We start from the raw sequence: 23,700 nt of genomic DNA on the forward strand, positions 1-23,700 counted from the left end.
TAAATGTACTTGTCTTAATGAGCTACGGGGTGGGAGTGTTCCGCTGTCTGGATCAAAGGAACTGCCTGACCATACATGTGGGACAGTGGAGGTCTGCACACCTGAGGGAAGTGGATCACAGTGAGACAGCAGATGGGGGGTACCTTTCTACCATGAAATCAAAGGTGAGACACAGAGAGGCAGGCAGACAGACAAAAAAGATGTGCGGCGCAACTATGCATTTAGAGAGATCAAGTTAAGGAGTGAATAGTACACTTTAAACCAGCAGAACATTGTGTGTCAACTATACTCAAAAAACTTATACATTTAAGAGCAAACGCACACAGAAGGCTCTGCAGACTCATAAGCTCTCAAACACCCCCAGGAAATTCATCTCTGAAGGTCTCTGCCTCACACTCCTCCACGCACACATCCTGTTTCCAGGACACTGCTTCAAACAAACGAGGTAAAATCATCGCGTTACGTAAAACCCCGCAGTTCCCCAAGATTCAAGGTAACCGTCACACAGCAAGAGCCACACATCCCCGGGCTGCCAGGGCCCAGGGAGATCACACGAGTGAGGGAACGTCTTCACACTTCAAGGAACGTGGGCACTGCTGTCTGCATTTCATTTCCCCACCTCTGGCCGACACGGAGCTCAGCCCCACGACACACAGTTCCAGCCCGCGACAATGGTGACAGGAATAGGCCCCACCCTCCGGTGGCCGCGGCCACTGCTTAGCTGGAACGACCTGTCGCCGCACAGAAATACACACATCCATCAACGGGAGCAGGAAAATCCACATCTTTATGAAAGTCTCCAATTTCAAAATCCTGACAAGACATCCGTTACGGCAGCCACAGTCCACTGCCTGACACCTGGCCGAAAGTCACACCCGACACAAAGCACATAAGGAAAGGGATGGCCAGTCTTTGGCTTCTCTATCTGTCAAAGACATAATGCGCCCTCTTTCTCGGTTTTACATCCTTTAGGTTCACGAGGCCTGCTTTTCAATTTAACTTGTAAAAGAATAGTAATCATGTCCTTTCCGTATCAAAAATCTCTTTACCACATCTGAAACAATTCCAGGAAAATTACCGCACAAGAGTAAAAATGAGATATTTGACCCAAATGCACCCTACAACCCTTTTTCCTTTCCAAAATGTAAATATTGGGCTATCTATAATTCAGGACACCTTGGAAATTGTCTCAGTGCATCGTTTGCAAGTTATACTTCTTTGAACGACCTGACCCCCTAAGGTGAAGCCGGAAGCCCAGAAATCAAGCAGAAGGCTCACCTGGTTGGGACGGGGACGGGCTGAGCTGCGCCTCAACTGGCTGTGAGTCAAAACCCCGTTCCCCTCCCCATGCTGACACTGCTCCCCTGAAAATGTAACTGATGTGATCTGAGCGGCTCTCTCCCTTCCAAGAGAATTCCCAGGGTTTTCAGGGACCTCACATTTCAAAATATTGAATGCTTGTAAAACAAGCAATTGCATGTTTTGATGCTTGCTTTTAACAACACATAATGCAAATATTTAACCACAGCAATTTCCATTGTGCATAGTTTTTACATCTAATTAAGGACTCTGAAAAATTACAACCATTGGAAACCAAAGCTTACATTACATTGAAACACTGGAAGGATAGAGTAACTTCTCTGAGAGGGTACAATTCTATACTGAGAGCGGTCACCTGAGCAGGCATACAAAATGCCCTTCAGGGTTAAATATTAGAGAACCTGGGAATATTTTCATAGTAGGTTTAGAATTACAATGACCCTAAGACTGGAATATTGCTCTCATGGCAAACGTCCAGCATCCACGACCCCTTTTGGGTAACAGTATTTAAAATGATATATATCATGCCCTCCCCTTTCTCATACAGGTGATCTGGGTGGATTCCCACTCGAGGCTCCAAAGGGGGAGCTCACTGCCTCAGCCTGATCCCATCAGCCTACACCTATCCCATCCTCCTGGGCACAGCCACTGATTCAGGAAGGCTCATGGAGCAATGTGGCCTATCCAGAGCAGGTCCAGAACTCTAATGGAATTGTTAAAAGAAATGCTTTCTTTTCAGTGGATTTCAAGATGTAATTCTGAGCTGGGAAGGGTCTTGCCTAAATGAGGGGCACGGTCTCTAAGAATAGAAGCAATACAGTTAAAGAGGAGCAGAGAGACTCTAGGTCCTTTTGGCATCCCCTAAGCACCTGGATCAAGCCTTACCTGATGCCGATGTGCCCACAGAATTTCAGTTATGTGAACCAACATGTTTCCTTTTCTCCCTTCTGGCAGAGACCGTGAGCGTTTACCAAATGTATACGTGCTGCTCTACACTTTCTAGTCCTCTCTGCAGTTAGATGGGGGACGTGTTTCTAAGTGCTGATCAGTGGGATGTGGGCATAAGCCATGAAACCGTGTGTGTGCCCCAGATGGCACAACAAGGTGGATGTGGGTCAGCTAGACTCTCAGTGGATAAGAAATAAACCTTTCTCAATCAAGTGAAGCCCCTGAGACATAGGCACTTGCTTATTCCTGCACCAGAGCTGGTCTATCCTCACTAAGGTACCCCTTGGGCCATCTCCGATTTTCATTTCAAGCCTGCAACCAAAATATGCCTAATTATTTATTGCTACAAAATGTTTCTTTAAACAAATAAAACTCGGGTGGAAGGTGTCCAGTCAGTCCATAACTTCCTGGAGACGGTCTCACACTGTGCTTTATATTCCAAGGGAAGATCTCCCAGCCGAAGACCTGCTTTCATTTCGTCCTTTACAGCATCTGTTAAATGCTGCCTGAGGACGGTAATCCAGAGGCCTTTGGGGTGATAAAACGGAACAGTAGCTCTTGAGGGTCTCCTGCTCAAAGAAACACCAGGAATACTTTCAAACCCTAGAAGGCAAAGGGATCACCCAGAAAAACCAAAATCAAATCAGCTGTTAGTTGAGCACTTCTTTACCAACACCATGGCAAGGAATGCCAGAGACACCAGGAAGGGTCCCCCTGGGAAGAGAGAAAGAACAAAGGTGAGACACTCTGACATGACTCCTGCAACATCAGGGGTGTCATGCATCGATTCCAACAAGATGAGAATCACTCTGGATCCCAAGGGCGGGAACGTGTATCAGCAACTCGAGATGCCCTCCGAGGGGCCTTCCCGAGCTGAAGAGGCTAGAGTCCAAGTAACCAGACCGGCAGGCATCTCTGGGTACCAGGGTTCCGGGGCTGGCTCAGGAGCTGCTGTCTGCTTCTTGGGGGAGCCCTGGGGAGCAGCAGCACACAGCCCCTGGGACCCCGGGTGCCTGAAGGAGGGCGCTGGGCCAGAACAGGATTAGGACCGTTTCCCACACCGAACTGCAACCCCTTGAGGGCAGAGTTGATTTCATACTCATTTCTGTGCCTTCGGAACCTACCTTGCCATTAGATAAACAACGGCCCTCCGTGCCCAGGACCGGTGACATTCCTTGCTGGATATAAAAACTCAGAACTATGTAGATCGTAGGCTGAACTGGAATATTTCATGCTGTGTGTGGGCAGCAGGGGTCTCTCAGATGCCATCAGTCACAGAACCACAAATTCCAAACTGGAACCTCCAGCTGTTGCTCTTATTCCCCGCTGTGGTGCTGATTCCCGAACAGCATGTCCTAGAGGGGACCTCCTCTTCCCCGCCAACTAAATAGCTTCCTCCCCACCCCATTCTTAGACACATCTTCTTTGTCCCTCCTGGCCTGACACCATGGTCTCTCCATGTCCACGCCACCTACCGACTGAGGTCCTCGCCTGCAGCCCGGGGAGTGCCTGCCATGAACAATTCCAGATCTTCTCTGGCCACAGACTTTGTCACCTCACCCACAGCAACCCCTCAGCCTCCGAGAGGCAAAGCCCCCAACCTGAGGGCGCTGGACCACACTTTGGGGAAAACGGACAGAGCTTCGGGGCATTACGAGTCACCTCCTCAAAGAGGAGTGACTTTCTCCATGACGCACTGAGAATACTTTCCAGGGACACACAGACACTCAGCAGAGGTCGTGGGGTACCACGGACATGGACACCTGCCGTCACCAAGCGTGTCAACGTTCCACGGAACTGATGCTCTCACATGTTGCTCAGACCTCTGCAAAAAGATACAGCCCTTCTGGGAAAGAGCGTGGCAGCAAAATGTCTACCCATACTCTTTTGGCCCAATCATTAAATAACCATGAATCTATCTAAGAATGTAACTCAGAGCAAACATCATGCACAAAGGTAATTACTTCCTTATAATAGTGGAAAACTATAAATGATGGAAATGCCCAACAAGAGCTAAAACTTTAAGCTATGGTACATACATTAAAAATATCTTCATAATAGGTTTTTAAAACATGAATATTTATATAAACACATGAACTCAAAAAGTCCAAAACCCAAATTATGTGGACCATCCACAGTATGAACACAACGATTTAAACAATCCACAGAAAACGGTAAGAATGAGACACATCAAAATGGGAGACAGTCATCCTTGGGTAGAGAGATTATTTTTACCTCTCCCTCATTTCAAAATTAATCTGAAGTAGGTTACAAAACAGCAATGCTGTGGGACAAAAGAAGCAGGCACGGAGGCAGATGGGAAGAGAAGAACAGGGGCAGGAAAATAAGATAGGGCCAAGGATAAAGCTGATGCATAAGACGCATCTCTTAAGTTCCTACACTTAACGAGGGCAAATCTGGCTCAGAGAGTCCTAGGAGTTAAAGCAAAGAGAGACACTTAGAAATTCACTTACAAAATTCATGGTGTTCACAGGATAAAGTGCAAACCATTTCTCAGGATAAACACCGCTCCCACCCCCTCCCCCGCCGACTGGTACTAAGACTTAAGAAATAGTTCCTAGAAAAGACACTTAGGAAAAGGATGGTGTTCTAATAGACAAAAATCCTTAAAATCCCCCTCCACTCTGCCAGGCCACATAAGCTGATCTTCAGAGGAAGCCGGAGCCTTCTCCCCCCCTGGCACCTGTCTACTGCAGTTCGCCGGCTGCCACCTGCTGCCGGCCCTGGGTCAGGTGCCGCTTACCCCATATGTTAGACGGCTCCCACCTCGGGACGTGTTCAGATGGCAGTGCTGTGCACCTGCCCCTCTCCAGCAAGAATGAGCATCCCGCCTGCTTTCTCAGCTCCCCTGGGAAGGACCACCTCGGAGCCCTGGGACCAGCCCCCACAGACTGTGCTCAAGGCTGACCCCCCGCCATCTTCCGCCATCGAGCGCCAGACGCACCAAACCGAGCGCAGCCCATGCGTGTTCTTCAACGTGTTCAGTGGGGGGGGGGGGGGGTTGCTGAGAGAATGCCAACCTCAGTCCCCAGCCTCAGGGAGCCAGAAATGCATGTTTCTCCATCTATACGTCACAGGACCTCATTCCTATTTGCAGTCCTCATTTCCAACAAAGGCTCTGTCAACACTGACCTCCCCCAATGATTCCAGGGACCATGTCTAAGTTCTGGAAGGGTTCATTTCCACTGGACTTCGTCATGTGTCCACATGGCATCTGGTGTCCTGCGGTCCGTCCATGAGGACCACGGCTACGCCTCCACAGTCTTGACCTTGCGCCCCCTGGGGTCGCCCATACCACCCACCCCCCAGTCACATCTGCACCACACCTGGCCGATCACGGAAACATTCTGTGGCTCCCAGCAGCCCTCGGGAGCATCCTGCCTGGTCTCCGCACACAGACGTTTCCTCTGCATCTCCCCCAGAGATCCAGGGCAGGTACTCCTCTGTGGGGACCCCCAGGTACATCTGGGAAAATCTCACACGGTCTCTCCTTCACATTGTAGTGAAGTGGCTCAGAGCAGCTCAGAAGCATAGCAACATCTAAGCTCACTCTACACTCTCCTCCCCGTACCCTCCCCATGAAAAATATTTTCTACGGTGAGGCAGGAGAGAGGGGCCAAGAAAACATGCCTGTCGACATCTGTTCTTTTTTTTTTTTAAAAGATTTTATTTATTTATTTGAGAGAGAGAGAGAGAGCATGAGAAGGAGGAGGGTCAGAGGGAGAAGCAGACTCCCCGCTGAGCAGGGAGCCCGATGTGGGACTCGATCCCGGGACTCCAGGATCATGACCTGAGCCGAAGGCAGTCGCTTAACCAACTGAGCCACCCAGGCGCCCTCGACATCTGTTCTTCCAAGTCTTTGCTCTGTTGCTGGACGTCGGCTCCCGGGGTGGCGTGCCTTCCACTGCGGCAAGGGGCAGGGGCTGCCACGTGGCACCTGCCTGGAGGGAGGCATCCGGGGTGACCGGGAATGCGGCGGGGGGGAATCGAGGGGGTGGAATCAAAATCTCCCACTGCCACCACGACCTAAGAAAGTGTGTCCAACACCTTGCTAATGACAGCATCCTCCACCTGCCAGGAGAGCTCTCCCCACGAGGAACATCAACAAACACAAGAACGCCCATGAAACCTGACTATCGTCTTCTTCGCTTGGTGAACCTGCCCCGTGATGCCCCCATCAACGTAAGAACTTACTGTTTCTCACATGCACAAAAGAACATGTCACCAAGAGCCAAAAACTCTGTGACTGCCTGTCTCTGCAAAGGCGTATCCAAATCTCCATTTACACACTTCACTGTGGAGGGAGGGATGTTCGGATTCTTTCTGCTTTCAAACATACTTTCTACCTTGGCTACTGTTGTTCTATCTGCTCTGACAACATGGACTTGAGTCTCTATTTTCCTACATCAAACTGTCAGCAGTTTGTTTACTTTTAAATTCAAGGACCTTCCACCTTTGCAGAGTCTGACAATTTCTGGAAGCGGCGGGAGTCTTGGGCAGTATTTCTATTTAAAAGAACCTTTAAAACCAGCGTCCAGTAACAGAAGTGAAGAAGACCTGGCTTCAGGCTGTTGGGTGTTCCCCTTATTCCTTCCTAGAAGCAGGTTTTTTTCTTTAATAAATGACGGAAGTGATATAGGTATATCCTGAGCCTTTGGTCTCATTCCGGGACAAGTGCACGGCGGGTCCTGGTGACCACCACCTCCCTCAAGGTCACTCAAGCTTGTGGTCTGCATCAGAGTCAAGCTCACAGGTCCACATGTCCACGGGACCCATCCTTCTCCCTTTGAAAGCAAAGAAACATGTACCTGTCTGCCTTCATTCTACGTGCTTCTTTCTCTTTCTTTACAATTTCTCCGAAGAGCCACCCCTGCATCCAGTCCTAAGGGCCACACCTTGGTCCTCCCCTCCCCCGGGGCCCGAGCACGTTAGTTAGGCTGGTTTTGCGTGTTAGAATGCTAGTTAACACTTCACACCATCAGATCACTGCCCTCACCCTCTCTGACAGTCTGGGAATTAAAATCTGTATTTTAAGGGATTAAGGGATTAAGAGTTTAGGAGGTACAAACTTCCAGTTATAAAGTAAGTAAGTCACGGGGATGAAAAGTACAGCGTGGGGAATTCAGTCAGTTAGGTGGGCGCAACGTTGTCTGGTGACTGCCTCGGTCACGGTGGGCGCTGGGCGGCAGGCAGAGGGCTCAGCTGGCCGCGCTGTATGCCCGAGACTAACAGAACGCAGTGTGGCAACCACACTTCGGTAATAAATATTAAAAAATAAAATAAGCAAATAACTGCTTAAGGCATTTTTAAAAATCTACAATGTAGCCCCTTTTAGGGACCGTTTCTGATTGCGACTGGAAAAATTAAGGCGGAGGAAATTAAAGAACGGGACGTTCCTTTACCCATTTGTCCAACACAGGTTTGAACTTACATGTGGATTTTTTTCGATAAATACAGTCTTGTACTGAAATTGTATTTTCTCATGGTTTCCTCAATAGTATTTTCCTTTCTCCAGCTGACCGTATCGTGAGAACACAGTAACACATACAACATGCACGATACGTGCTAATCGACCGTGTATGTTATCGGTCAACAGTGGGCTGTAGGTAGTGACGTTCTGGGGAGTCAAAGTTACAAGTGGACTTTTTACTCTGCAGAGTGGGGGTCGGCGCCCCAGCCCTTGTGTTGCGTGGAGCGCCGACCATACCCTAGGCTCTGAGCCAAAACTCCAATGGAAGCCTCTGTGCATTGAACCGACCACAAGGTGGCACCGCAGAGGAACGGGTTCGTGTTTAGTGATGACATATAACCACAGGCAGAATGGAGGTGGGCTGGCGGTGTGGGCTAATCAGAATTCAGACGCTGCCACTTTCTGGTTGTGAGATCTCGGACAAGTTACTTACTCTCTGAGCCTCACTTTCTGCATCCGTAAGATGGGCCTAATAACAAACTCTACCCAGTTAGGTTTATCTGAAAATTCCCCCCAAAATCATTTTCATAAATCACTCAGCGCAGTGGCTTGCATACAATAACTACTCAAGAAGTTAGCTGTTACTATGATTGACCAAAGTATTTCCTACAGCACCTTGGTTAACCAGGAGGAAAAACAGCATCAAGTCATTTTACCATTGGACAGAGGTTCTTTTAGCGGTATTCCACAGTCTTAAGCGTACTCAAAAATTGATTGAGCCCTTGCAATGTCCAAAGAAGCATACTACACATACTGGAGAGAAATCGAAGCCAGATAGGAAAATACACAGCATGGCCCCTAGAGGAACTTAAAACTCAGAACAGGAGGCAGAATATAGTTTTAGGATGTCACCCCTATAAAAGGTTGGAAAAGACACACAAAACATACCTATGTCCAAATCCCTTGAACCTCTGAATATCACCTTATTTGGGGGGAAAGGGAGAGAAGGATCTTTGCAGATGTGATTGAGTTAAGATGGGAGACGATGTGGATTGTTCTGGTGGTCCCTCAGTGCAAGAGGAGACTTCTAAAGGGAGGTGGTGGGAGAGCAGATGATGATGCGAGGACAGAGCAGAGAGGCGGGAAGCCACCAGCCTGCAGGATGGTAGTGATCCTGCCGGGATGCAAGGTCTGCAGGCAGCCAGCCACCAGAAGCTGGAAGAGGGAAGACACGATTCTCCCTTGGAGCCTTCTGCTGACACCTTGATTTTGGCCCAGGGAGACTGATTTTGGACATCTGTCCTCCAGAACTGTGAGAATAAATCTCTGTTGATTTTAAGCCACCAGGTCTGTGGTAATTTGTGGATGGATGGATGAATGGAAGGATGGATGGATATATGGATGGATAGGGGGTGGATGGATGGATGGATAGATGGATGGGTAGAAGGATGGATGGGTGGATGGATGGATGGGGGTGGATAGATAGAAGGATGGACGGATGGGTAGAAGGATGGCAGATGGGGGGGGTGGATGGATGGAGGTGGATGGATAGATGGAGGGATGGGTAGAAGGATGGATGAATGGATGGATAGGGGGTGGATGGATAGATGGATGGATAGAAGGATGGATCGATGGGTAGATGGGCAGATGGGGGGTGGGTGGATGGATGGATGGACGGACAGACTGATGAACAAAAGGATGGATGAATGATGACTGGTTGAATAAAAGGGTGAGTAGATAAATGGATAGACGAGACAAATATAGGTAGTATAAGCTTCTGCAATCGGGTATTTTTGGAGTTTTGATTTGTTTTTCATTTTTTCTTGGCTTTCAGAATGGAACTAAATTAAACAGATCCTCATACTTGGAATTCTACCTTTCATAAAAAAATATAAGAATTTTTTATGAAATTGTATTTGTTACTTAACTTTATTCAGAGAAAATGAAAGTTAATGATCCCCCTGTTCCCTGGTCTTTAATGGTGACACTGTTTAAATGCAAGCAATGAAGTCTCACTGTCTCTGTCTCTCTCTGTCTCTCACATACACACCAGTGAGCTCCCTCCTAGATATTTCTTCCTCCCCTGAAAGCCTGGAAAAGGTGTCACCGTAAACCCAAGCTCCTTCTAGTCCAGGGCTGTACTGGACTTTTCCTGGACATACCCTCAACAGAGGTGGTACTCTGCCACCTGATGCTTCCCTTCTGGCCTAAGATGCAAGCCAGACACACAGAAACACTCTGCAGGAAGATACGCTGAAAAAGCCACTGCTCAGAATGCTCGCCACCTTCTGCCGGGCGCAGGCAGAGCACCTGGCCTGCACAACCCTGAGGCAGGGTCCGTGAGGCAGGTGTGAGACAGGGGCAACAGGTCCTCTCCCAGGATTCCCCGGGGCTCTGAGTGTCCACTCCTCACTGGCCTTTGTAGGAGAACAAACTAACTCTGCAGGATGCAGGTGAAGGTCATGACAAGCAGCCTAAGCGTGGCAACCTTCTTAATCTTGTGCATGAAAACCGCCTGCTCTCTGCCCCCGTCCAGTTCTTACCCATTTGTCTCGTCAGCCCCTACTTCCCGTACTCCTGTCCCTCCCTCAAAACGAACAGCGATGCATAAAAACACATCTGCAGGCTGGCCCGGTTCTGGTTCACATCAAGTTCCCAACAAGAGAGGTGCCTGGGTGGCTCAGTCAGTGAAGCGTCTGCCTTCGGCTCAGGTCATGATCCCAGGGTCCTGGGATCGAGCCCCGCGTCGGGCTCCCTGCTCCGCGGAAGCCTGCTTCTCCCTCTGCTTGCTCCCCCTGCTTGTGCTCTCTCTCTCCTCACTCTCTCCGATAAATAAAACATTTTTAAAAATTTTAAAAATTAAAGTTCCCCACAAGACTAGACCCTACACGGAGACACAAGCCACAAGCTCTCCGGCAGCTCCACATTAAGGCCGTTCTCCGGAAAAGGTTGGGACCACAGGACAACGTTGCTGGGAACTTTCTGATTGCATAATATCATCTCTAGGTCCCTGCCGGTAGAAGTACAAGCAATGAAGATTTCTTTTTATTTGTTTTTCAAAAGATCTGTGTAAGAGTGGGTTTGGTCTGCGACCAATCACTTCCTGCTCATGAAACGTAAACATATGTGAGGTTCAAGGAAATCAGCCTGGAATTAAAATGTGCATTTCTGTTCATTCAAGGTTTCCTATTTGGAAAGAATGAAGGCCATACGATAAAGACAGTAAGATGCTGAAGCAGACATTTAATACTTGGAAATCATTTTTCCATCAGCCCCAGACCAACTAGGCACTTTGGATTATGTGCATGTGTATGCGTATGTTGGCCCCCAATTAAAATCCTTTTAAATATAGTCCAGATTTGATGTCAAGCTGGTCTAAAACTTTTGGCGGCGGGGGGGGGGGGGCGGTCAGAGAATCTTAGAGGGAAAAGTGATGCAAACACAGGGGAAACAGAACGAACCATCCCTGCATTTAGAAATCACATCTGCACCAGGAGGTTCTATACAGCACGATGGCATTAGAGGGGTCAAACATTTTCTTGTCCTGGGTATAGTGTGAAGGATCTCGGAACAGACCCTGCCTCAGCACCGCGCTCGCTCTGTCCGAAAATCCACACACAACCGAGTCACTTCTCAACAGCGTGGCTGAGTTAGGGTCTCTACATTCAACACACAAAATATGTCACACGCTGGGCTGGTAGCATCACAGATGAGCTGAGACCTCCACATCACAGAGGCCCCGCTTTAAAGACATTTCCAGGGTTTCCACTTGAAAAAGTTCAAAGGCATCAGGAGTAATAACAGTTTTCTTCAGCCTAATAAAGAAATCAGTAACAGAACGATGCACATACCCGAGGAGACACGATAGTTAGGTCATATTTACCAAGCTATTCTGTAGCTTTCTTAATAAAACCTTGTTATTGCAGCATAAAAACAGAGAAGCCTGTTCCTGTTAGAAAATCAGGGGACAACCAATAAAAAGCATGCCTTGCAGCAGATATGCAAGTCTGCTGGACTGCTGTTGCTGAGGATTAGGGTTTTTTTTTTTAACCTCACGTCTGCCTGGCTCGGATTCACTGAATTCATCAACCTTTTCTTTGGTTTCTTGTGCACATCATAAATCCTGGAGGCTCTGGTCCTCGGGATTGCTCCTCCTAATTAGGAGAGGTGAACCCACTAGCCCAGCGCTCCAGAAGACAGCGGGCAGGGTGAGCAAGCTTCCCCTCCCTCAATCCACAGCAGCACAAACCCCAGCAAGTGAAAGGTCTTCCTCAAGTATCAGACCCCAGTGATTCTGGAAGAACTCACAAAAAAAAAATCCTGTAATTAAAAGACTCTGTTGTGCATGACAAGTGGCTTTGACGTTTCTGAGAGAGATCTCATCCCCAAAATCTCATCAGAGAAATCTGTTTACAGGGATCTGGGGGCACACACCGGAGCCCGGTAAGAATCTCCACTTTCCTCCTCACAGATTGCCTTGTAGGAAAGGAGGCGCGCAGAGGGAACCGCACACAGAGTCCGGATCAATAAGGAGAAAGAATTGCTGGTACTTTCTACCATCTCCTGCGTGAATCACATAATCTCTCTTCAAGGAATCAGCGTCCTGAGCTTCCAGCTCGGCTGGGCCAGTGACAGGCTGGGGTGCCGACTGACGGGGAGGGAGGCGCACCAGGAATGCCTCTGCTCACAGCTTCGGGTCAGGGCCGTGCTGGCACAACTCAGGTGACAAGTTAGGGTTGAAACTCCGCTTGGAACCGTGCGGGAGCAGGGGCGGACTAGCAGACAGGGGACGGCGGGAGGGGAGAACCTGCGCAGAAAAGCCCTCAGGGCTGCCTTAGGGGAACCGGGGTCAGGCTCCGAGCTAAGCGCCGGGCCCTGTTTGCAGCCTCCTCCCCGGCACTGAATACATTCCCATACACGGGACTGCTCTGAAAATCGGCGCCGGCAGGGAAAGCCAAGCGCACACTCCACGGCCCTGCCAGGTCCTTCCAAGCCCCCTCCGCGGACCTGTAGCCCAGCCCTCCCGGAGCCCACCTCTCCTTCCCAGGTTCTCCACGGCCCCCCTCCCCTAATTCAGGGCTATTTTTCCTCGTGTCCCTTGGCAGTGTCTCCCAGGGCCTCCCCGCCAAGTCCTCCGCGGAGGCACCTGCTGCAAAGGGGCCGCCCGCGCGCGTCCACACGCGCACACAGCACCCACGCCCTCCGTCCCAGCCACCCCAGCCACGCACACCCCCACACCCTCACTCGCGCCAAAGTTAGTCCCGGGCCAGAGGTGGCGGCGGCGTCCCTCACCTTTGGAGAACAGGGCGGCCAGGCTGATGAGCACGGGGGACCAGTGGTGCCACGGCGTCCCCATCTCAGACGGGCACATCCCGGAGACCCGAGCGCGGCTCCTCTGCTCCCGGCGCCGTCGGGGCGCACACCAGCGGTTGCCAGGCCGGGGCCGAGCGGGCTGCACGAGGCGAGCGCGGCTAGGGGCGCGAGCAGCCGCGGGGCCCTGCGCCCTCCGCCCGCCAGCCCATGGCCGGCCGGGCGACGACCGCGCGCGGCTCCGGACTCGCTCCCCCGAGGCCGGCGCGCGCCGCAAACCCCACCCCTCGCCCCCGCCGGGCGCCTCGCTCGAGTCCGCGCGGGGTCGGCCCTCCTGCTTGGCGGGCGAGGGGCGCCTCGGGAGCGCGGGAGCCGGCTAGCGCGCGCGGGCGGCCGGGCGGCGGGGCTGCGGCGTCCGGGGCGCGGGCGGCGGCGGCGCGGGGGCCCCTGGCGGGCAGGCCGGGCGCGCGGGGCGGCGCGGGGCGCGCGGGCGCACGGTCCCCATGCCGCCCGCGTCCGAAGTTTGGCGGTGCCGCCCCCGCGCGCCCGGCTCCGGCCCCCGCCCGCGGCCCCGGCGCGCGGAGCGCACGGCCGGCTGGGGAGACGCGGCCCCGGCGCGCGGAGGAGCGCCCGCCGGCTCGGGGACCCGCGCGGTGGCCCCGCTCCGCCGAGACCGCATCCGGCGCGGAGCCGAGTGCCGCCGTGCCCTGCGCGGCTGGGGGGCTTTGCCTTCCGAATCTTTTTTTGAAAAGCCCCACCCTCCCGGAGTGACAGCCGTGAGCCCCAATCCGCGGAGTAAAGCCCACCTCCCCCGGCCCGCCCGCCCCGCCCTCGCCGTCCCCCACCCCCCCCGCCCCGGCCTCGGCCCCGCGGGCGCGGCTGGGAGGGGCTGCCGGGAGGCGGCTGGAAACCCGGCAGGCCAGAGCGGCCCGACCTAGCTGCCCACCCCCAACAGGTGGCGAGCCGGCCATTTGCCTTCCCTTCCTCCCCAGACCTCCGGCGAAGGGCGAGTCCCCCGGCCAGTGGACACAAAGGTGGCCGCGGAGGGTCCCTCAGCCCGCACTGGGCTTCCCCGACCAGCTCTGAGCAGGAGGGCCTCAGACACGCGGTCCCGGCCCCCAGCCCCGATCCCGGAATGGCCACCAAGTCAGGGATCCTGAAAGAATTCCATCTTGCCCCCCACTGGCCCCTCTGGAACTGAGAATGGGCCGGTGGCGGGCCAAGTGGCCTTGAGAAGAAAAAAGAAAAGGTTCTTGCTTTATAGCTTCCTGAATCCCTAATTAAGGCAACCCAGAAACGGAGATCACTAAGCATCATCCTGTGATTTTAATCCAAGGACTCTCTGGCTCCATGTGAGCTTTTGAATTAACCAGATCAAAATCAGAGAGAGCGGAAGCATTCTGAATATTTTAAAAATATTGTAAAACAACAACCACCAAATCAAATGAGGTGAATTTACCCAGTAGGTAAAAATGGGTCATTATCATCCGGCTAAGAGAGCAACAGATGTTTTATTCCAGATGCCCATGGTTGCAAAAATATACCAGAGCTTTAAGAGTTTTTAGCTTTCAAAGTTTCAAGGAAGATCAGACAAGCAAGTGTGGTTCTACAAAAGACTGTCTCTGGCTTCCACTCTCCTTGAGATGTGCAATTCTCCTTTATTCTGCATTTACTCTTCCCAATGTATGTCCATCTTTCTGTTTTCCTTTTGTTTACTTCTTAAACTTCGGCCTCTTCTCTTTGGGTCTCCTATAAAATTACAGAGAGTTAATGCAGCAAAGAGCATAAGAGATTATGTATTTTAGCACTTCTGAAACTTGAGAAAATATTAACATCACTCAGGAAGCTTTGTTAAAAACCCCCGCCTGCCGAGCACAGAGCCCACCCCCAAAGCCTCTGATTAGGCAGGTCTGGATGGTCCTTAAGACTCTGCATTAACAGGCTCCTGGTGAAGCTGATGCGGCTTGTCCTGGGACCCCTGGCCTAGTTCATTATGCCCTTCACCTCCAAAGTGGGGAAGTCTGTACTAAACGCCAACTCCAGGTTGCCACAGTCAGTCTTAATGTGAAAATTTTTTTTAGCATTTCTCAAATTTATAGACTAGAATTCATGGTCTCTGTTCTTTATTGAAAACAATCACTTTATATTCCCAAATCAAATTAAGATTTTTTTTCCCCCAGAATTGCAATCATCAGATGCCCCTTTTTGGGGAGGGGCTGGAGGAGGGCTGTCATGGCAAAAGATTTCTCTGTGTCCTTAGGATGAAAGTTGGCTGACAGCTTCTAGCTCCTGCCCAGGATGTGCAACTATTTCCCTTTATGCATAGTTGGCTAAGCAAAGTTTTTTCTGCTCTTTGGTGTGGAAGCTTTTGGGGAAGCTACAGCTCCAGAAACCTGATCAGTGGCTAAAATAAGATGCAAGAATGGCTTCTCCAGGGCACTCTTCCAGCTAATACATCTAATCTTCTTTGGGTAATTAGCACAACTAATTGTGGGGGAAGCCGAGCCTTCGAAGCCCTGGAGAAGCGTCCCAAGCCTGCCAGGTCCCCAGCTGCACCCCGTGCCTCTGGGACGACATCCCATCCGAAGCACCTGCCTTGTTTCTCTCATATTAATTGTAAGAAATCTGCTTTCCTGCAAGAATATGTGTTTCATCTGCAGGGCCCTAAATCAATGTGTAAGCCTAATTTTGTCAGTAATTAAATAGTACTAAGTGTTTGTGCTGTGTGGATTACGCTTTCACGTAGGGCAGTGCGGGGTCGCTCTGGAGCAAGGGGCCGGGGTGCCGGCTTTGTCCGGGAGCTGGTCAAGGTGGCAAGGAGCCTGCTGGACCTCAGTGTGGAAGGGGATGATACCATCGGTGCTGGAGAAGGGGCGTTTAGGTGCTGAAAGCTGGGGCAGTATTTACGACTAGCCGTTCTCCTCCAGTGCCTCCAATAACAGCAGGGAGAAAGCTCAAGCTTGCCGCAAACAGTTTGCAGTGGCAACTGCCCTTGCTTTTAAAATAGAAGAAACCTCCTTCTGCTCGGAGGGACGCTGAGAACCCAGCCTGTCAGCCTCCCAAGTAACCCATGGCATCTCCGGGTGACCCCTCGGCAAACCCAGAGGAACGGATCAATAGTATCACGCCCCGTTTGCCTTAATTTACTGATTTTGTGGATCCGTACCAAGAGTTCAACAGACCCTACATGGTCCTCTTTGAAGCTCTATGCCTTACCTCCTCGAATGAATCTTGCATTCCCATCTCTAGCCTTCCTCAGTCGGGGGTGAGCATTCCATGGGCTGGGGGAGAAGCTGCAGGCCTCCCCTGCAGAAGGTTCTCCTGGGCTTTGTGTACACTTGTCCTTCATTGGAGCCTGGGATGGGGCGGCTAGCTGTTTGCTGAATCCCCCTTCTCCCTACAAGACACACAGCCGAACCACAGGCCCTGGCCTTCCTGAGAGAAGTGTGGTCCTCACGGGCTGGGTACTCAGTGGGGAGGGATCTATACGATCCCTTACTGCACACAAAGCGTACCTATGACATGCCTGCTCCTGGCCGGGCATCAGAGACCTAGCAAGGGGACGTGCCACCACGGAGCTTGTATTCTCACAGGGACAGGGCAAATAAAGAACATGATACTTTTAGAAAGACCCTAGAAAAAACTCGGACAGGATCATGTTTACCTTGAGAGAGATCTGGCAAGGCTTCTCGGAGAAGGTGGCCTTAAAAGCAGGACCTTACTGAAAAGAAGGACCCTCTGTGCCGAACTGGGTCATAAACGTGCCAGTGGAGGGGACAGCACGTGCGAGGGGTGTCAAAGCTGCTGGGTCAGAAAGAAGCCTTGGCTGAAGCTGAGGGAGCCGGGGGGCCAGTGGGAGGAGGTGAGGTCACGGGTACTGGCCGGAGACACAGGGGCAAGGCCTTGCCAGTTTGGGTGGGGAGAAGGGAATCAGGAAGCCAGAGCAGGATGTCATGTCCTGTGAGCTGATTCATATTTTTAGCAGAGTTCCTGAAGGTCCTATAGTGCCCAAGAGGCGGGGGCATGGCCGGCTCTCCTCCCCCCAAGGGGGCCCTCCATCCTGCTTTCACGGGGCCACGCGGGTAGCTGGGAGGCTGCTGAGCTAACAGTCACCCACCCCAGGTGCCCGGGGGGCTGGCTCTTCCTGGCCCTCCGCGGGCTGGGCCTGCTCCCACCTTCCTCTCTAATTTCTGGTCTCCTGGGCCACAAACACCCCTGGTCATTACCCACCCAATAGCAATGGGTTGTCTGGCGTCTGTGTGTGCCGGGCCCCGGGCTGCGCTATTCTCGGGGGCAGAGAACACGGGATGGTGGGGTCGATGGACACTGCAGTCCAGGCCGGTTCGGGAAATCTGTTTGACAGCTGTCTGCCCTTCTGCAGTGATCGGGAGCCAGCACCTCTCAGGACCTGCGCCTTCCTTTCCTGAGGCTGGGCCATCAACATCTGGGGGGGGCGGGGTTGGTCTGAAGGTCTCAATCCAGAGAAAGACCCAAACCCTGCTTCAGTCCTCAAGAGCGCTGACCACAAAGGAGAGAAACCTGGAGCTTCCTGGGCCCCAAACACCATCACATAAGACTGATGCGTCGAAAGAACCCATTTGCTTCCCTTTTTTTTTTTTTAAGATTTTATTTATTTATTTGACAGAGAGATTGACAGCGAGAGAGGGAACACAAGCAGGGGGAGTGGGAGAGGGAGAAGCAGGCTTCCCGCTGAGCAGGGAACCCAATGCGGGGCTCGATCCCAGGATCCTGGGATCATGACCCGAGCCAAAGGCAGACGCTTAACGACTGAGCCACCCAGGCGCCCCAACCCATTTGCTTTTCTAACTAAGCACCCAGATGGTTTGGTTTCTTGAGTCCCTGAAAACAGGTGTTTCTCGTGGCCGGGGAGGGCTGGGCTCTGACCACACAGACGCCTCTGTCAGGGGATGAGTGAGCAAGGCCCTGAGTCAGACACACACGTGCACCTCCCAGTGTTACCACTGAGAAAGTGGCCCCCAGCCCTGCCCAGAAAGAGCGTTTCTGACAGTCACACCCGGGGAGCTGATCCAGCCCTGGAGGGGTCCGCGCAGCCACGGAGGGAAAGGCTTTGCCGGCAGTTTGTGGAGTTTGCCAACATCAAAGAGGATTGCTGTAAACCATGTGAATGCGGAACAGCTTCAAAGCTGAAATCTGAGGACATTCTCAATGGCCTAATTTGGAAATGATTTAAGGATGGTTTGGGGAATAAACAAATGGAAATAATAGGGCTGGGAATACTTCTGGCTGGGGAGAACTCTGTTTTCCCTCCTAATGAAAGTCCTCCCCGTCCAGCGCATAAACCATGTGTACACTCCAATTTCTTCCCGGAAGCGAACTTCCCCCGACAACATAGATTCTAATGATGGGGGAGGGGAGACCTCCTTGCTCCCCCTCCTCTCCCCCCGGATGTATTGGTCCAAAGCAGAATGGAGGGCCCCCATCTCCACATCATCCCAAAAGTCTTTCGAAAGCCTTATTTCTAACAATTCTTCAATGCCAGTTTTTCGTTTTATCAAAGGTCTTTGCTTGGTGCTAACTTGATCCACGGGCAGTAACCCAATGTGACTAAATAGGATCAATTGTTTGTAAATCGAGTTGTAACTCATCACAGGAGAGAAATCTGTTTCCACAGTAGTGACCTGTGACCGTTTAGTGAGCTTTGAGTCTGAACGTCGATACGCTGGCAGGGAGGCACTGTATGGTTGGAGGGATGGTTGAAAAAATCATTTTATTTGTTTTTCTAAAGATTTTATTTATTCATTTGACAGAGAGTGAGTGAGCGAGCGAGCGAGAGAGAGAGAGAGTGCGCGCGCAAGCACAAGCAGGAGGAGCGGCAGAGGGGGAGGGAGAAGCAGGCTTCCCGGGGATCAGGGAGCCCGATGCGGGGCTCGATCCCAGGACCCTGAGATCATGACCTGAGCCGAAGGCAGGCACTTAACGACTGAGCCACCCAGGCATCCCAAAAAGATCATTTTAAACTGTTGCTTCCAAATAGTAAAAAATAGGTGGCACCGGATCAGTGTTTTCATTATGATGTCAAGGCATCAAAAAGGCTGAAAAGCGGCACCTGGAGACAGGACTTTCTGGAACATTCCCTCTTGCACAGCCAGGGAGACCAGTTGGCGCAGGACTGTGGTCCTTGGGGGGCATCAAGGCAGCATCCATGGGCCTGCAGCGACCCCTAGTGGTGAGAAGATGGCAGCGCAAGACACCTGTTTCCCCAAAGTATAGATAAAGAATCAATGATTGACACATCTTACTGTCACCAAAGAACACAAGTTGTCACGTTTGAATTAGTCAAGTTATATTTTTTTAAAAGATTTTATTTATTTATTTGAGACAGAGAGAATGAGAGACAGAGAGCATGAGAGGGAGGAGGGTCAGAGGGAGAAGCAGACTCCCTGCCGAGCAGGGAGCCTGATGCGGGACTCGATCCCGGGACTCCAGGATCATGACCTGAGCCGAAGGCAGTCGCTTAACCAACTGAGTCACCCAGGCGCCCCAGTCAAGTTATATTTTTAAATGAGCTTATGCACCCGTATTGGTTATCCAAGTGAATGTTTCCCAACAGGGCGCTGCCGATGGCCTCTTCCGCGTTCCCGCATCCTCTTTCCTCCTACTCCGTGGGATTAAATGGTCTCTCCAGGAAAGGCACGACCCTGGTTCCCTTGGGGGGGTCCTTGCAGGGCTTCATGAGAGAGACCCCCGGGGTCCTGCTCCAGGAGGAGGTAATTTTACGTGCCTTTTAAAGACGAGTGAGTTTGGAAGAAGTATGGACTCGTACCAACGCCGCGGACCACTGCAGCGCCCGGTTAAAGCAGAGAGTCTGGGGGAGAGGGGGGGACATCAAGCCATCCCTGCCCCCAGTGCAATCCCTCAGGCTGGATTTGAGAAAATGAGAGCCAGAAAGGGGGAAGTCATAGACTCAACGCTTGTGGCCTTTTAAAGACCCTGGTGTGCAGATTAAATTAGAAGTAGGAAGTCCAGGTGTAAGACGGGGACTGTCCACGTGTAGCAGTGACTCATTTATATGCTTTAAATAAACTAAAACTCAAGTCACTGGGGCTTCTTTTTCTTGCCCTTTTCTTTTATTCTGGCATTTCTGTACTAGGACCGCTTTGGAAATTAATTTGTAGAAAACCTGTCATGAAAAATCTGCATTTAAAGCACACATATTTATCAAATATTTCAAAAATTTTTCCCCAACATTGGTCTTCAAAAAATTACAGTTTGGCTAAAATTATCACCCTAGCAAAACTGGAGTTTGTCACACATGCACCCACCTGGAGCGGATTAGTAACTGGCTTATTCCCTTATTAGTAACTGGCAGATTCTCCAACTGTGTCCCTTGTTACCACATCCGGCTCTGCTGTGTTTCCTCTGTAAGACTGTGCACCCCCCCACGGGAGTACCCCCACCACGGGTCTAGAGGGGCACCTAAGACCAATCACAGCCCTGCCCCAGGACGTTTGCACCTGAAGCGAGAGGGGAAAGCCATATGTCTTTGGTTGTCTGGAGCATAGATTGCAAAGCGTAGACATTGCTGGCCGTGGGGCCCACAACATGGTCTGGAGCTCTGGAGGAGGCAACACCGGGAGACAGACTTGAGACGAAGTCAGGCTGCCATCCTTGTTCCTCCTCCCGCTCATTTCTCACGTTGCAGGAAAACCCCTCATGTCCACGTGAACCCCAGGGTTTTACGCTAGTCCAGGTCCAGGTGGGCCCTCCCTCCCAGAGGGTCATCTTTCATCCGTCCTCTAACTCGCTCCGCTAGCCGGGCTCCTGCATCCAGCCTGGCTGAAGAAATACTGGAGAAACACAAATGAGCTCTTGTCACTCTGGGTCCCACATTGCTCAGTGAGAGTCTCAGGTCCCCACAATGCTCTGCAAGGGTGTTGTGAGCTGCCCGCCTTGCCCCTGCTCCTCTCCTGTTTCAGCCACCTGCACTGCCTCGTCCAGCTCACCGGCATCGCTCCTGACACAGGGCCTTTGCACAGACCGTTCCCTCCGTCCGGAGCACCCCTCCTTTGGATACCTATGTGGATCATTCTGGTCTCTGCTAAATACCACTCTATGGCAGATTCCTTCCCTGGACATAATAGCTTTCTATCCTCACCCTGTGTTGGGTGTCACGTTGCTTGTCAACAGTGAAATGCTATATACTAAATACTAAAATAAAATCCTGTTCACGAGACACTAAATACTACGTTGGCTTAATGGCGTTCTCCCCCACCTGGAGTGTGAGTGAGCTCTCTGAGAGCAATAGTTCTGTCCGCTTTGTTCGCTGCGTATTCTCACTGCCCAGAACAATGCAGGATAACCAGGCATTCTAGAACATTTTTCTTCCCCGACCGGGGTTCGTTAGTGGGAAACTCGCCACACTGATAATTACCCAGTTCCTCTGTCCACCCAGCGCCGTTCTGAGGCAGCGCGGTAGAACGGGTTACAGGGAAGCCTCTGCTTGGATTTGGACGACAGCTGTGTGACCTTGGCCAAGGTGCTTAACCTCTCTGAGCCTCCGTTTCCTTACCTTCAAAACTGTAGAGTACGCTATCACCTAACGTGTTGGGCTGACCTCGGCTTGATTCAGGATACCCACATGCATCACGCACGTGGCACCTAGCATCCTGGCACAGGGCATCAAGCACAGAGCGATCATTAGTTATTCTTTTCTACAGGAGCAGAAATGTATTCTTAAAATGTGGTGTTTTTCCTTGTCCAGTTTCCCTATTTGACTATCCACATAATTTATGCTGTTTCTGCAGGGTCAAGGCCAGAAACAGATTTCCTTAGCACGATACTAAATGATCTCCATGGGGATCGGACTCATAAGCGAAAGTCTTGTTGGTATGATGCTCGCATTAGACCTCTAAGAACATCAATAACCCAGAAGTCAGAGAAACAATTCCTACAAATCAACGTTATTCATCCTGGAGTTTAAAATAACTTGCTTTTTTGTTGTAGTTGTTGTTGTTCTGAAAGTTTTTCTTTTCTGCATAGAGATTCCAAGGCTTGGGGGGAAAAACCGAAACGAACAAACAAAAAACCCACAAGACACCTTATATAATCGCAAATTTTCCACGATGAGGTGTCTGCAGGTGTAAGGTCTGTTAATTTTTCGTGCTGGTGCACACACTTAGCAAAAAGTGCTGACTGGGGTATAAACCAGTCGTGCCAGATTTTCAGGTTCTCTTTGTGAGCTGTTGCACCTCCAAGTTCAAGTTGAGTGTCAAACTTGCTGTTTTAAAATGGTGTTGCTGGGTGTTTATACAACTTGTGTGTGGTGGCAGGAAGGCGAGCTGCTCACCTGAGCTGGGGCGCTGGGGCCGCTCCGGAGTCCAGCCCCAGCCCGTGCCTACAATCACCTGACCTTGTGGCAGAAAGTGCAGGCCCCCAATCGCCTTCCAAGTCCAGTGAGGGTGTGCCCTTTGCCCTTCCTCCTCCAGGGCACTCTTGTCCACCACACTATGCCTTCAGGCTGGGCAGGGAAACCGAGACCATGTGAACTAGTGCGAATAAGTAATAAATAATCCATTGTTAATTCCGACCATTTAATTTATCCAATAATGTCAACCTCTCCCCACCACTGACCAAATCAATGTCCTTTCACGAGCTAAGTGTGGCACACTGTAGTTCCCAAAGATGGTCGCATCCATGCCTCCCAGCCGTGAGCTCTTCCCAACACCATCTCAACACTGCCCCATCCAGGGGTGCGTCTCTGTCCCCTTCCCGAGAATCTAAACGGACTTGTGCCTCACAAGGGACCCACAGAAAGGTGATGCCCTGTGCCTTCCGAGCTAGGTCAGAGAAGGTAGGTCACCTGGTGCTGGATCCCTTGTTCATAGAGCCTTGGGGTGCATGGAAGAAGTCTGACTACCCCAGGGTGGGGGCTGCAGAGCCACACAGAGAGGCCATGTGTCCGTGACCCAGCGAACAGTTCTGGTCTCAAGCCCTTAGTAGAGCCCCCCAAACGTGTTGAGTATAGGAGTCTTCAGATAAACACCAGTCCCCAGCCAGCTGGTCACCCCCTGTTTCAAGGCTCCCCAATGGAGTTCCCAGTTCGGGCGAAGGAGAGAAAACCCCTCCCTGCTGTGACCTAAAATTTTAAAAATGTTGTTCTTTTGTGCCACTAAGTTTGGGTGGTTTGGTAAGCAACAGTAGTTACCAGAACACTTGCTAGGAGCAAAGTAGCCCTTTGTTCATTGCAGCTCAGCTCCGTAAACACTCATTAGACACCTACAGTCTGCCAGGCCCTGGGCTGGGCTGTCAGGATTCAGAAGCCACAAATGGTTCCTGTCCTGTATTAGTTTTGACCCATTAACGTGCAAGTTGAAGAAACCAACTCACCCTGGCTCCTGGGTCATTCGTGGACCCAAGTAACTGACAATTTTCAAGTAGATCCTTCAGGAATGGCTGGATCCAGGTGGTCAAATGGCCCTAGCCTCTCTCCGTCTTCCCAACTCAGCTTTCCTCAGTGTTGACATCTCTGCTGACTCCTTCTTTCTGATTGTTCCAACAATGGTTCCCAGTCTGACTGGCATCTCAAATAAGGCCACAGGCCCTCTGCTAATTCCTGTCACTAGAGTTTGGGGACGGTCCAGCTGAATTAGATTTGAGCTGCGTGGAGGTGTTGAACCCACCCAAACCACGTGTACTGGGTGGGAGGGAGG

General features: G+C 51.3%; 1 protein-coding gene across 1 annotated transcript in view; it reads right to left on the minus strand.

The window, feature by feature from the left end:
- LOC102744964 (transmembrane protein 132D-like) overlaps positions 1 to 13,141 on the minus strand; it is a 253,567-nt gene extending 240,426 nt beyond the window's left edge. The window contains exon 1 of the mRNA XM_031035213.2: positions 12,992 to 13,141. Coding sequence (XP_030891073.2) covers positions 12,992 to 13,070 — 79 coding nt within the window. The 5' untranslated portion in view covers positions 13,071 to 13,141. The remainder of the gene's footprint in view (positions 1 to 12,991) is intronic.
- Positions 13,142 to 23,700: the final 10,559 nt, after the last annotated feature.

The sequence above is a fragment of the Leptonychotes weddellii genome, chromosome 13 (assembly GCF_054177405.1).
Source record: "Leptonychotes weddellii isolate Sample4059 chromosome 13, ASM5417740v2, whole genome shotgun sequence".
NCBI lineage: Eukaryota > Metazoa > Chordata > Mammalia > Carnivora > Phocidae > Leptonychotes > Leptonychotes weddellii.